Source organism: Halyomorpha halys, unplaced genomic scaffold (genome assembly GCF_000696795.3).
Source record: "Halyomorpha halys isolate HHAL.00 unplaced genomic scaffold, Hhal_1.1 Scaffold207.1, whole genome shotgun sequence".
Taxonomy (NCBI): Eukaryota; Metazoa; Arthropoda; class Insecta; order Hemiptera; family Pentatomidae; genus Halyomorpha; species Halyomorpha halys.
The window spans coordinates 1,562,228-1,574,746 of record NW_027104696.1 but is presented as its reverse complement, the minus strand read 5'-3'; the positions used below and the strand labels follow the sequence as shown (position 1 = coordinate 1,574,746).

The window sequence follows — 12,519 nt, the reverse complement described above, 5'->3', positions numbered from 1 at the left end:
CCTAATGAGGAATTGCTCCCAGGCATTGCCTTACTATAAGACTTGGTATTAAAAATAAACAATAAAATTATATACTGTCTCAGGGGACTGTCTCCCTGACAATGCCAATCTGGTCTTGATCCCGGCATTGACTTGCTCTGAGACTTAGTATTACTGAACCGGTTCTTGGTTGCATTCTTAGGTTTTAACTTCAAGGGATTATCCCTACCTGGTTGCTCCTGTTCTCCCAGATGGTGCCCTTTGTTATTTACGTATACGTAATTCGAGTTACGTATACGATTATATACGTAATTACCAGTGTAACAAAATAATTAGTAAAATCACTAGATTTTCAATTAATAACATATTCATCATTCTATCATTAACAAACCTTAAATAATGAAATTTAATGATATAATATTAAGCACAAATAATTAACTAATTCATAAAGTTAAGTACTCACTAGTCAACAAAATATTGGTAGGTTGTCATCAGTACAGAACACTTTTATTGCCGATTAAACACACACTTATATCCCGTATTTACAGTTACATATACTCTTATATTGATACTCTTAAGTTCAGCCTCTGGCCTGAACAATGGCTCTATTCTGACCTAACTCCTTTGACAGATAAAATTGGGCTAAAATTAATTGCGATAAAACTATAGCTAAATTGATAACTACATTATGATGGAAACAATGTTTATTATTAAATAAAATTTTAGTAATTAAATAGCCATAGTTTTATCGTAATTAATTTTTATCTAATTCTGGTGTATCCACTTACTTATTATATTACTAGGCTGGTATAAATTACTTAAACATTTCAATATAAATACAATGGAAATTTATCTAATTTTATTATCTATACTTAAAAGAAACTCATAAAATCATTGAAACAAGTCCATAAAAAAATAAATAAATTAGAATAGTAACTATGAAATTCGGCTTAATATCAAAAACATTTTAGATTTGAAAATTATTACTAGATGTAGAAGCTAGATGTATAAATAGTAAAATGTTAAATTATTTGAATTTAAATATAAGAAGATGGTCAGGGTTGCGGTAAACAAAAAACAAATAGTTTAAAACTATTTTAATATCCGACGTTTCGCCCCACTTTGCAGGGCTTCATCAGGGCTGTTCAAGGCGAACGTTCGCTTTAAAAATAGTTAAAATAGTTTTAAACTATTTGTTCTTTTTTTGACCGCACCCCTGACCATCTTCTTATATTTAAATCTTTACGGCCTATTATATATACACATATATTTGAATTTAAGTTTTAAATTATTTATTTAAGATTAAAAGCAAACATCTATATATAATTATATTAATGTTTCAAAAGAGACACACAAGCTAAGCAATAAAAGCCGTTTGTTTTTTCTGTAATCAATATCAGAGTAGGGGCTCTAATATTGATTACAGAAACAAAGTATTATCGTAGGGGCTATAATGTTCGTTTCTAAGTTATATCTATACAAAATGTACTGTACTTTATATACTGCATATTCCTTGCTCCGTGTTATTTTTAAGTTATATCAATAGAAAATTTATGATTCAAGCTTTAATAATCTTAAAAATTACTTAAAAAATTGTAAGTATATATTAATGGTTAATTAGAAAAATCTTACGTTAAAAGAGGGATAGATGAGAAAAAAGAAAAGGAAGAAGAAGAGGAAGATATTATATTTTAAACCATCGTTTAGACGGAACTCTTTAAAATGGAACAAATCCTGTTGAGGGAGGATGGGAGTCGTTAGTACGCAGGACAAGTCAAACACGGGATTCTCGGGTAATACGGAACCGGTGGAAACCATAAATCAGAAATAGGTTGGAAGTCCACCATTATACCTACTCATTCTTTGATCAAGACTTCATATGTCTCAATATGTCAATAAAACTTACACAAAAGAACTCCAATATACACTTTAGTGGGGAAAACAGTCCCATCACAAAGGTCAATAAAATACTTTTTCTGGTTTATCAAAAGTGCAAAAACGAATTTTTCGAGTGTTGCGAAGAAATTTAGAAAAGTATTTCTAGAAACAAACCTCATTTTGAAAAATTACAATTTTTACACTACCTTCCGTTGGTATTGGCTTGGCCGAAATATTTTCTGTTGGATAGGTTAAAACAAAATAACTACTACCAGTAAAAACTCACTTCTTCCTAATGCCGAAATAATGTCTGTAAGATAAGGTCTACAATTTGTTTTTCTGCCTGTTTGTTGTCGAATTTTTTATATCACCGTCTATCCGATTTTGATGACATTCTAAGGGATCTTATGTAATCGAAACGAGATTCTAACTCGCATAGTTGATATCTTGTTGGCCATATATCAATTATATCAGATTCCTTCCGGTACTTTCGTTTACACCTACGCATTTTTCCTTTAATACTCATATATTTCCAAAATGGCCCTTCCAATTGGGGTTAAATTTGGAGAGAGGTTGGGGGTTAGTGTGAAAATGTAAGTTTAAATTTTATCATCAACAATCTTATCACAACATGTAAAAGTATTTGTCTTGACACGAAATATTTCAAATAAGATTTCTTCCGTAGATTATATTCTCAACGAAAGATAAAATTTAATAAAAACTAAAATAAAATTATTCTTAGGTCTTAAAATATAGGTAATTATAATCCTCTTATATATAAAATAGGATATATAATATTGTATAGGAACGGTGTGGCTCAGTGGTAAGTCACTGGTCCCGAGCTTAAATCTCGGCTCACAATAAAATGGGCAGATTTATAAATGGAAGAACTTGATTTCAAAATTATTTCGTAACACCATCAGAGACTAGTTAAATTTTCATCTCCCAGAAGAAAGAAAGAACATATATTGTGTGTGTGAATAATGTGAACCGGCTAGGTCAAAAACAGCTTTGAAAAGTAGAAACAAACATAAACAGAATATTCCACATTCTGTTTACATAAGGGTATCAGAACGTGTGATTGAATATTTCTGACTTCGTGATTATGCATTGTAAGAGTTAAAAGTGACTATGTATAAAAGACGGGGCAAAGGTTGAGGTCGACAGTTCATCGAAATGAATCCTCAACTGATCTTGCTAGCAGTAGCCATCATCCAGGCAGCCTTAGGCCAATCTTATGGTATCTCTTTTATATATTAATGTTATCTTAGAATGGTTAATATATTTTATATTAAGACCACTTATATGAATTCAATGAAAGTGGCTAATAAAAAATAAAGTATTAAAACTTATCTATATCAACAAAATATTTCCTCTGAGCATAGCTCATTCAGTTATCAATCTCCAGCTTACTTTAACATTATTTATTAATTACTTAAACATTAATTAGGTGGATATGGTCAAGCTTCTGCCAACAGTGGAGCAGTAGGCAACACACAATTGAGTGGTTCAGGTGCGGAGATAGGTTTCGGTGGATCATCAAAAGGTAGACCTCAGTTCCAAGGCGGTGCTCAATCCCAAGCACAGGCTGGTGGGCGGTTTGGAGCAGACGGATCCCAATTCGAACGTGGAAGTGCTTACGGACAAGCAGGAGCTCAGAGTCAAGGACAGTTTGGAGGAGCTCAGGGTCAAGGACAGTTTGGAGCAGCTCAGAGTCAAGGACAGCCTGGCGGACAATTTGGTGGTTCTGGAAGACCAGGCAGACCTGGACAAGGCCAAGTTGCCGCAGGAGCTCAAGCCGGTGCAGGAGTAGATGGTGGAGCTTCCAGCCAAGCAGGAGCTCAAAGCCAGGGTAAGTTTGGTGCTTCAGGCAGACCTTCCTCCTCTGGTGCTCAAAGTGATGCCAGTGCCGGAGCTGCAATCGAAGGTGGATTCGGAGGCAATCAGCAGCAAACTCATGGAGGAATTCAATACAGTAAGACAGAATCGAAACAAAGCCAATCAAATAGTCATACACAGGCACAGATCTTCGGTGGCTCATCATCAACAACTTTACCCAGTTTTGGAGGAGCAGAAAGCCAAGGTTCAGCTTCCGCAGGACAAGGCGTATCAGTTGGGTCCGGGTCTGCAGAAGGTCAAGCTGAAGTTGAGGCAGAGGCTGGGGCGAACGGCGAGGTTGAAGCATAATTGAATCAAAATTTAAAGTTACTCCGAATAATTTGTTATTAAATTAATGAGAAAAATGAATATTTGTTTTATTATCTATATCCAAGATGTTATTTGATGTTTTACGAATCCAATGTAACCCGTTAGAATTCTAATAAAAGGTTTTCCAAGATTTAAGTAAAGCATTTGGCCTGATGCTTTCTAAATCAATTTCAACCCATTGCTTCCCAAATATAAACTATAAAAAAAGTTAAAAGAAAAACGCTTTAAAACGTACACAAGGACTACTAAGATTAAATAATTAACAAATTAGTAACTATGTCATATCTACTTGAACAGCACAATAGTTTTGTAATATTTTGGTACCACAACTCTTAAGTTGTTTAAGATCATCTAGTTAGAGGAACTGGTCATATAAATAACAAGTCTTGTATTTAGTGACAAACGTTTATTTAAATATTGCGATATGATCATATTCAATGTGAAACATGGCACAAATTAAACAGGGGGAGTGAAGGGACACAGCATGCACTCAAACAAGCTTATTCTTTGTTTAAAATCAATTTTGTAAAGAAGTAAAGTAAAGACAAAATATAATTTATTTAATCATTTCATGTTCATACCTGACAATAACTTAGTTTGAGAACGTCAAAAATCCATTTTCAGTTAAGAATAATTTTCTTTTCTATATCTATCTATCAGAAGTGAATTGTTAAGTGGATATTTGATCACTTATTTCACTTGAACAACTTAAGGGATGTGTTGTCGATTTAAATTATTGCGGACTTGTGTGCATGCTTGTTGTGATCAGGTGTTCTACCACTCCTGGGTTAGCCTATGCCGTGTTCTGCGCTGAGTACGGTCATATTTGAATAAACGTTTGTCACTCAATGCAAGACTTGTTCTTTACATAACCAGTTCTGAAGGGTCGAGAGTAGTTTTTTTCACGGAAATTTCATATCAAAGCTTTATTGAAGCTGGCAGACCAATGGGATGTAGTTGAAGGGCTAGTGAAACCTGAGGATTCTTGAAATAAGGCATTGTCCAAGATATGCTTCACTATGAGTCTAGGCATATACACCACATTCAAAATTGTGATATATCAAAAGAAGCGTGCGTTATTCAAAACGTCAGGCAACGAGACGCGTCGAGCTTTTGCGTCAGCTAATTATTACAAAATTTAATAATTGTGCCTCAATGGAGGAATACTTCAACCAAATTATCTACCAACAAGCGTTGAAATTATGTGAAATTATTATGAAATTATGAGCTTTTCTATATACCTATACCTATTTTCTCAATTCCCAGGATGAGGTGCCAACATTTTATTTAGAAGATTGCAAAAAAGTTGGAAACCAATTAGGCTGAAGAATTTAGTGTCTACTTTCTGACAATGGTTGTCAACATATAAATAACAGGCTAACTATCATACATGGGAGATGAGCTAATTGTTCTAGATTTAAGTATTTTTTAGTTATTGTAAAATTATCATCTTAAATTTTGTCATTTGTTTGTTTTGGGACAATAATTTAAAGGGAGTATTGGAAATTTAAACTTTGCCAACTACTTTGAGTGCATGCTGTGTCCTCTCACTCTCCAAGTTTAGTTCATGCCATGTCTCGCGCTGAGTATGATCATATTGCATGTCATATTGCAATATTTAAATAAACGTTTGTCACTAACTGCAAGACTTGCTATTTATATGACCAGCTCCTCTAACAAGACGATCTTAAACAACTTAGAATTGGCAGTATAGGGCTCCAATGGGAGTCTTGGCAAAAAAAAAGTATGCTGTTCAAGTAGATATGACATAGATACTAATTTGTCAGTTTTTATTTATTATTTAATTTTAGTAGTCCTTGTGTTTATATTTAGAATACTGATACGCCTTGTCCTGATTGATTTTCTACAAAGAAGAACAAGATCTTAAACAACTTAAGAGTTGTGGTACCAAAATATTACAAAACTATTGTGCTGTTCAAGTAGATGTATACTGTACGTTTTAAAGCGTTTTTCTTTTAACTTTATTTATAGTTTATATTTGGGAAGCAATGGGTTGAAATTGATTTAGAAAGCATCAGGCCAAATGCTTTACTTAAATCTTGGAAAACCTTTTATTAGAATTCTAACGGGTTACATTGGATTCGTAAAACATCAAATAACGTCTTGGATATAGATAATAAAACAAATATTCATTTTTCTCATTAATTTAATAACAAATTATTCGGAGTAACTTTAAATTTTGATTCAATTATGCTTCAACCTCGGCGTTCGCCCCAGCCTCTGCCTCAACTTCAGCTTGACCTTCTGCAGACCCGGACCCAACTGATACGCCTTGTCCTGCGGAAGCTGAACCTTGGCTTTCTGCTCCTCCAAAACTGGGTAAAGTTGTTGATGATGAGCCACCGAAGATCTGTGCCTGTGTATGACTATTTGATTGGCTTTGTTTCGATTCTGTCTTACTGTATTGAATTCCTCCTTGAGTTTGCTGCTTATTGGCTCCGAATCCACCTTCGATTGCAGCTCCGGCACTGGCATCACTTTGGGCACCAGAGGAGGAAGGTCTGCCTGAAGCACCAAACTTACCCTGGCTCTGAGCTCCTGCTTGGCTGGAAGCTCCACCACCTACTCCTGCACCGGCTTGAGCTCCTGCGGCAGCTTGGCCTTGTCCAGGTCTGCCTGGTCTTCCAGAACCACCAAATTGTCCGCCAGGCTGTCCTTGACTCTGAGCTGCTCCAAACTGTCCTTGACCCTGAGCTCCTCCAAACTGTCCTTGACTCTGAGCTCCTGCTTGTCCGTAAGCACTTCCACGTTCGAATTGGGATCCGTCTGCTCCAAACCGCCCACCAGCCTGTGCTTGGGATTGAGCACCGCCTTGGAACTGAGGTCTACCTTTTGATGATCCACCGAAACCTATCTCCGTACCTGAACCACTCAATTGTGTGTTGCCTACTGCTCCACTGTTGGCAGAAGCTTGACCATATCCACCTAATTAATGTTTAAGTAATTAATAAATAATGTTAAAGTAAGCTGGAGATTGATAACTTAATGAGCTATGCTCAGAGGAAATATTTTGTTGATATAGATAAGTTTTAATGCTTTATTTTTTATTAGCCACTTTCATTGAATTCATATAAGTGGTCTTAATATAAAATATATTAACCATTCTAAGATAACATTAATATATAAAAGAGATACCATAAGATTGGCCTAAGGCTGCCTGGATGGTGGCTACTGCTAGCAAGATCAGTTGAGGATTCATTTCGATGAACTGTCGACCTCAACCTTTGCCCCGTCTTTTATACATAGTCACTTTTAACTCTTACAATGCATAATCACGAAGTCAGAAATATTCAATCACACGTTCTGATACCCTTATGTAAACAGAATGTGGAATATTCTGTTTATGTTTGTTTCTACTTTTCAAAGCTGTTTTTGACCTAGCCGGATTCACATGATTTCAGAGGTTTTAACAACAATTTTCCATGAAGACCTGACCTATTATAAAATAGCAACAGTAATTCGATGACTATTACATGTACAATATGTGTTCTTTCTTTCTTCTGGGTGATGAAAATTTAACTAGTCTCTGATAGTGTTACGAAATAATTTTGAAATCAAGTTCTTCCATTTATAAATCTGCCCATTTTATTGTGAGCCAGATTTAAGCTCGGGACCAGTGACTTACCACTGAGCCACACCGTTCCTATACAATATTATATATCCTATTTTATATATAAGAGGATTATAATTACCTATATTTTAAGACCTACGAATAATTTTATTTTATTTTTTATTAAATTTTATCTTTCGTTGAGAATATAATCTACGGAAGAAATCTTATTTGAAATATTTCGTGTCAAGACAAATACTTTTACATGTTGTGATAAGATTGTTGATGATAAAATTTAAACTTACATTTTCACACTAACCCCCAACCTTTCTCCAAATTTAACCCCAATTGGAAGGGCCTTTTTGGAAATATATGAGTATTAAAGGAAAAATGCGTAGGTGTAAACGAAAGTACCGGAAGGAATCTGATATAATTGATATATGGCCAACAAGATATCAACTATGCGAGTTAGAATCTCGTTTCGATTACATAAGATCCCTTAGAATGTCATCAAAATCGGATAGACGGTGATATACAAAATTCGACAACAAATAGGCAGAAAAACAAATTGTAGACCTTATCTTACAGACATTATTTCGGCATTAGGAAGAAGTGAGTTTTTACTGGTAGTAGTTATTTTGTTTTAACCTATCCAACAGAAAATATTTCGGCCAAGCAAGGTAGTGTAACAATAATACCAACGGAAGGTAGTGTAAAAATTGTAATTTTTCAAAATGAGGTTTGTTTCTAGAAATACTTTTCTAAATTTCTTCGCAATACTCGAAAAATTCGTTTTTGCACTTTTGATAAACCAGAAAAAGTGTTTTATTGACCTTTGTGATGGGACTGTTTTCCCCACTAAAGTGTATATTGGAGTATCTTTTGTGTAAGTTTTATTGACATATTGAGACATATGAAGTCTGGGCCCTTCTTGGAAGGTGTAACTAAAATAAGTTAGGAACAATAATCAAATTGACTACTATGAATAAGAATAAAATTTTATAGGAAAAATTATTTCCTTAGAATTTGATATTGCCATCCAGCATTTCAGTTTTTTTTGGTAAGGTTTATAAAATGATTCTGAAACACCTTTTTATTTATTTTACTGTAAACAGTCATTTAATCCCTCCCTGATTAATTTAAGTGATACCTGATGAAGCCCCGCAACATTGTACAAATAAAATGCTGGTGAGTAATAAATAGTTTCTGTACTATTCCCAGTGACCTCTTGTGAACTCTAACTGGAACACCTTCCTTCTTTAATTACATATGGTCAACTAATAATACTCCAATTAAAAACTTTTATGTTCTCAGGCATATAAAAACAAAATATTTGATCTTAATTATTTTGGTTTGAACTGTCATTATCATCAAATGTTTTATGTTGAAAATAAAATACATAAAATCACTTAGGCGATGATAACTTGTAAGCCAATAAAAATCTTTTTATCATTTTGAAAAATTAACCCATCATTCTAGAGACATTTCAAAAAGAAGTGTAATAGTGAAAAAAAAAAGAAATGTAAAAAGTTAGTTGAGATGAGATTCCACAAGAATATGTTGATTTTGATTTTTTAGATAATATAAATATAAATTTTTTAGTACTTGTAAGGTAAACATAAGTGACAATATGTACATAATTCTATTATTGGGTTTTTAGTCCTAATTATATTTACAAGTTTTAAACGAACACCTCTGTATAATGGACAAAATAATCTTCCCCATCAGTGTCCATTATATAGAAGTTTCACAGTACATATTACAGTTTTTACCAAGTAGGAAAAAAAAAAAGAAATTCAATAGTATAACTTTACCATGGGTGGTAGGAAAAAAAAAAATATATATACATATATAACGTAAATAAATTAACAGCACATAAAAAAACCAAAATATCATTAACATCGTATTTATTGTAAACTGCTTATATACAAATACAATATACATATGTATACATGAAAACAAAAGCTTGTAAAACTACCTCTGTTTCATGTATTTAACTGGAACAAATATATAATACTTGAACAACAAATATATATATATAAATTATCATAAATTTAAATTTATAATTTCAGAGACAAATTTATTTAATTTATTTTACATTTTATAGTACTTATGTCAGAATTAATACTTCATTAAAAATCACACAATTATTAACAGACATTGCGAAGCATTTAACAATTATTATTACCTAACCTAAATCACTGTACAATTCCCAAAGACCAACAAAAAATAAAAATTAGATCGTATTCTAGGAAAGATTAGGTGAACTATTATTGGTAAATACCTTGGGTTTTCTACCTAAGTATTATCAATTAATTTTAGTAATATAATATTCCATGTATATAGAAATTATTTTTATGATACTTTGATATAATTTAATACATCAGTTCCCAAACCTCATTAAGTTTGAAAATATGATCAACGTTTTCAGAAATCTAAAACAAACACAACCGTTCACTTTAGAAACCATAAAATCATACATATTCCGCTTCCAAAAATCTGATATAAGCGAAAAATAAGAGGCTAAAGAAGAATAAAGTTCACAAACAAATAATTGTAATATATTTTAAACAATCAGAATATAATGGAATCTATAACAATATTAAGAGAAAAAAATTATAACAAAAAGAATAAATAAATCTCATAGTATGAAGACTCATTTCCATTTAAAATTAAAACACCTGTTCATAAAGATTCACGCTGTAAAATCCATAATAAGAAATCAAAATAAATAAATGCCTCATTTATAAATAAAATCTTAACACCTTCTTTAATTAAAAAATACAAGTAATAATTAACTAGTTATTTTATGTTCTAATTGCAAACTTAATGTTTTCAGATAGTCTAAAAAAAAAAATTATATCATGCTAAAAAGAAAGAAAAAGAATCAGAAACGTTTTGGACAGAAGATTTTAAAGGACATGAACTATTCACAGGTGGGTTTTTTATAGGAAGGTTTAAAAATGGTTCAAATCCAGGAATGCTGAACAAGCAGAGTGATAAAATTATTCCTCCCAGATTTCTAAAACAGGAGGTCCTCGTCGTTTTCTTCAAGAATGTTGTTGGCCATCGTTGCTGCGGCTGCGTCCACTGCTTTCTTAGCTTCAGCTTTTTGACGAGCAATACGCTTCTTATCTTGGATCTTTTTTAGTCTGAAAACAAATTAAATTAGCATGAGTTAGATTTGTTTGACTTTAAGCAATTCATTCATGTTTCAAGCATGATAAATAATGCTGAATAGTTTGAAATATTTATCTTTAGCCCTTAAAGAGTTATCTATATCTGTATTATAAAAAGGAATGATTTGAAACTTTGTCCACAATAGACTTTTGAGTTAATGCACCAATTTACATGCTTTCTTTTCAAAATATTCCCTGTCACCATGGAAAGGTTAGTTTAAAGCAACCGAAATCCCTGATTTCTCCAGTAGAAAAAAGTTATGAACAAAATTAAACCTTTTTGGTGCATAGCTCAGAAAGTATACTTTATTTACGATTATTATTTACTAATCAATTAGTCTCTTTCTGAAGAATAAGAATAAAATATTGCTGATTCCATTAGCTTACCATGAGGCTTTGAGTAAAGTAGATCAGCAATTTTTTTTTTTTTTTTTTTTTTTTTTTTTAGGAAAAATCAATCATATTTGTTTTTAGTGTCTTCTGAAACCCTAAAGTGCCATTTTTCAAAGAAATTTTTCACCTCAATTTATTTGAGGGTTTTTTTCTTCCGTGTCTATTGTTCATATAATCATTCATAGATCCTCTGCATTTTATCCAATTCCTACGTTCAATATCTGCTGTTTTAGCCTACAGTAACACCATTCGGACTTAATGCCCATATAAGGGCAAAATAATGATTTTAAATAAAGAAAAACTTTTTAAACGCTTATTTTATAACTTTGGTTCTAATATATTAGTAGCTCTGGTTTGTGCTCTTTGGTGCAGTGAGCCCTAACCAATCCTAAGTTTGGCGTGGTTGTTGAGCCGGATTGAAGATATTCATATTTTTTTTTCAAAAGAAATCAAAGGCAAAAATTTTGTGCTAAAAAATTTTATCTTCCGATTTTTTCGAAAACTTTTATTGAAGTGTTTCTTGAGATGCTAAAAACAAATATCGACTTTATTTCACTACTAAAAAATCTTTGACTGCACTTCGATAGGCCAGTCTATTCTTTAAATATTGTGCCGTCTTATATAAAATTATTGATATTTTATACTTTATATTATATTCCTGTAAAAATGATAGATAAACAAATAATTTAAAAGAAGATAAAAAATCAACTAAATCAGACCATTATTATCGTTAATACAGTGAATTTTGATTCCATTTTTATTTTCAATGCTTCCTCAGATGGTTAGAATATGTTATTTGAATGGCATTAAATTTTCTGAATAAAAAAAATCATTGGATTCAGCCAATTAATTGCAAAGGTACAGCCTTTGAACTTTTACCCATATTTGAAAAAAAAAATTGTAGAATTTCTGAAAGTTTTCTTTAAATTTTTTATTACAATTATTCTAAATGATAATTGTACTGACAGTTAATTGTCTACATAGTAAAAAAGTTTTTGCATTACAGTTTTATGGAAACCGGTTAGTATTGAGACACCAGATATTTTATTTACCAATTTTAATTAAATATTAACACAATATATTTTAAACATATATCATTACTATATTATTTAATTATACATTATTATTTACTGCTATAAAATAAATAGATATAATAAGCAATTACTTCAATCATTAAATAAAAATAATGATGTATGTTTAATCTTAACTAAGTATATTAATTAATTATATTAAACTTTCAATTTTGTTTAATTAATCTATATACATCCCCAAATTTAACATTGGTGAAGCATTGCCGGTTCTGCTAAAACA

General features: G+C 32.0%; 3 protein-coding genes across 4 annotated transcripts in view; 1 reads left to right on the top strand and 2 right to left on the bottom strand.

The window, feature by feature from the left end:
* Positions 1–3,005: 3,005 nt before the first annotated feature.
* Positions 3,006–4,104, top strand: LOC106679478 (spidroin-1-like). Its single transcript, XM_014418668.2, has 2 exons — positions 3,006–3,097; positions 3,308–4,104. The coding sequence occupies exons 1-2, from the start codon at positions 3,034–3,036 to the stop codon at positions 4,042–4,044; spliced, it is 801 nt and encodes a 266-aa protein (XP_014274154.1). The 5' UTR covers positions 3,006–3,033; the 3' UTR covers positions 4,045–4,104.
* Positions 4,105–6,214: 2,110 nt separating this feature from the next.
* On the bottom strand, positions 6,215–7,313 carry LOC106679479 (spidroin-1). Its single transcript, XM_014418669.2, has 2 exons — positions 7,222–7,313; positions 6,215–7,011 (listed from the first exon to the last, which is right to left on the bottom strand). The coding sequence occupies exons 1-2, from the start codon at positions 7,283–7,285 to the stop codon at positions 6,275–6,277; spliced, it is 801 nt and encodes a 266-aa protein (XP_014274155.1). The 5' UTR covers positions 7,286–7,313; the 3' UTR covers positions 6,215–6,274.
* A 2,213-nt stretch (positions 7,314–9,526) lies between these two features.
* The window catches only part of LOC106679511 (V-type proton ATPase subunit Vha36-1), an 11,082-nt gene continuing 8,089 nt past the window's right edge, over positions 9,527–12,519 (bottom strand). For both annotated transcript variants that reach the window (XM_014418721.3, XM_014418722.3), the window contains exon 6: positions 9,527–10,788. In XM_014418721.3, the coding sequence (XP_014274207.1) occupies positions 10,659–10,788 (130 nt within the window). In that variant the 3' untranslated portion in view covers positions 9,527–10,658. The remainder of the gene's footprint in view (positions 10,789–12,519) is intronic.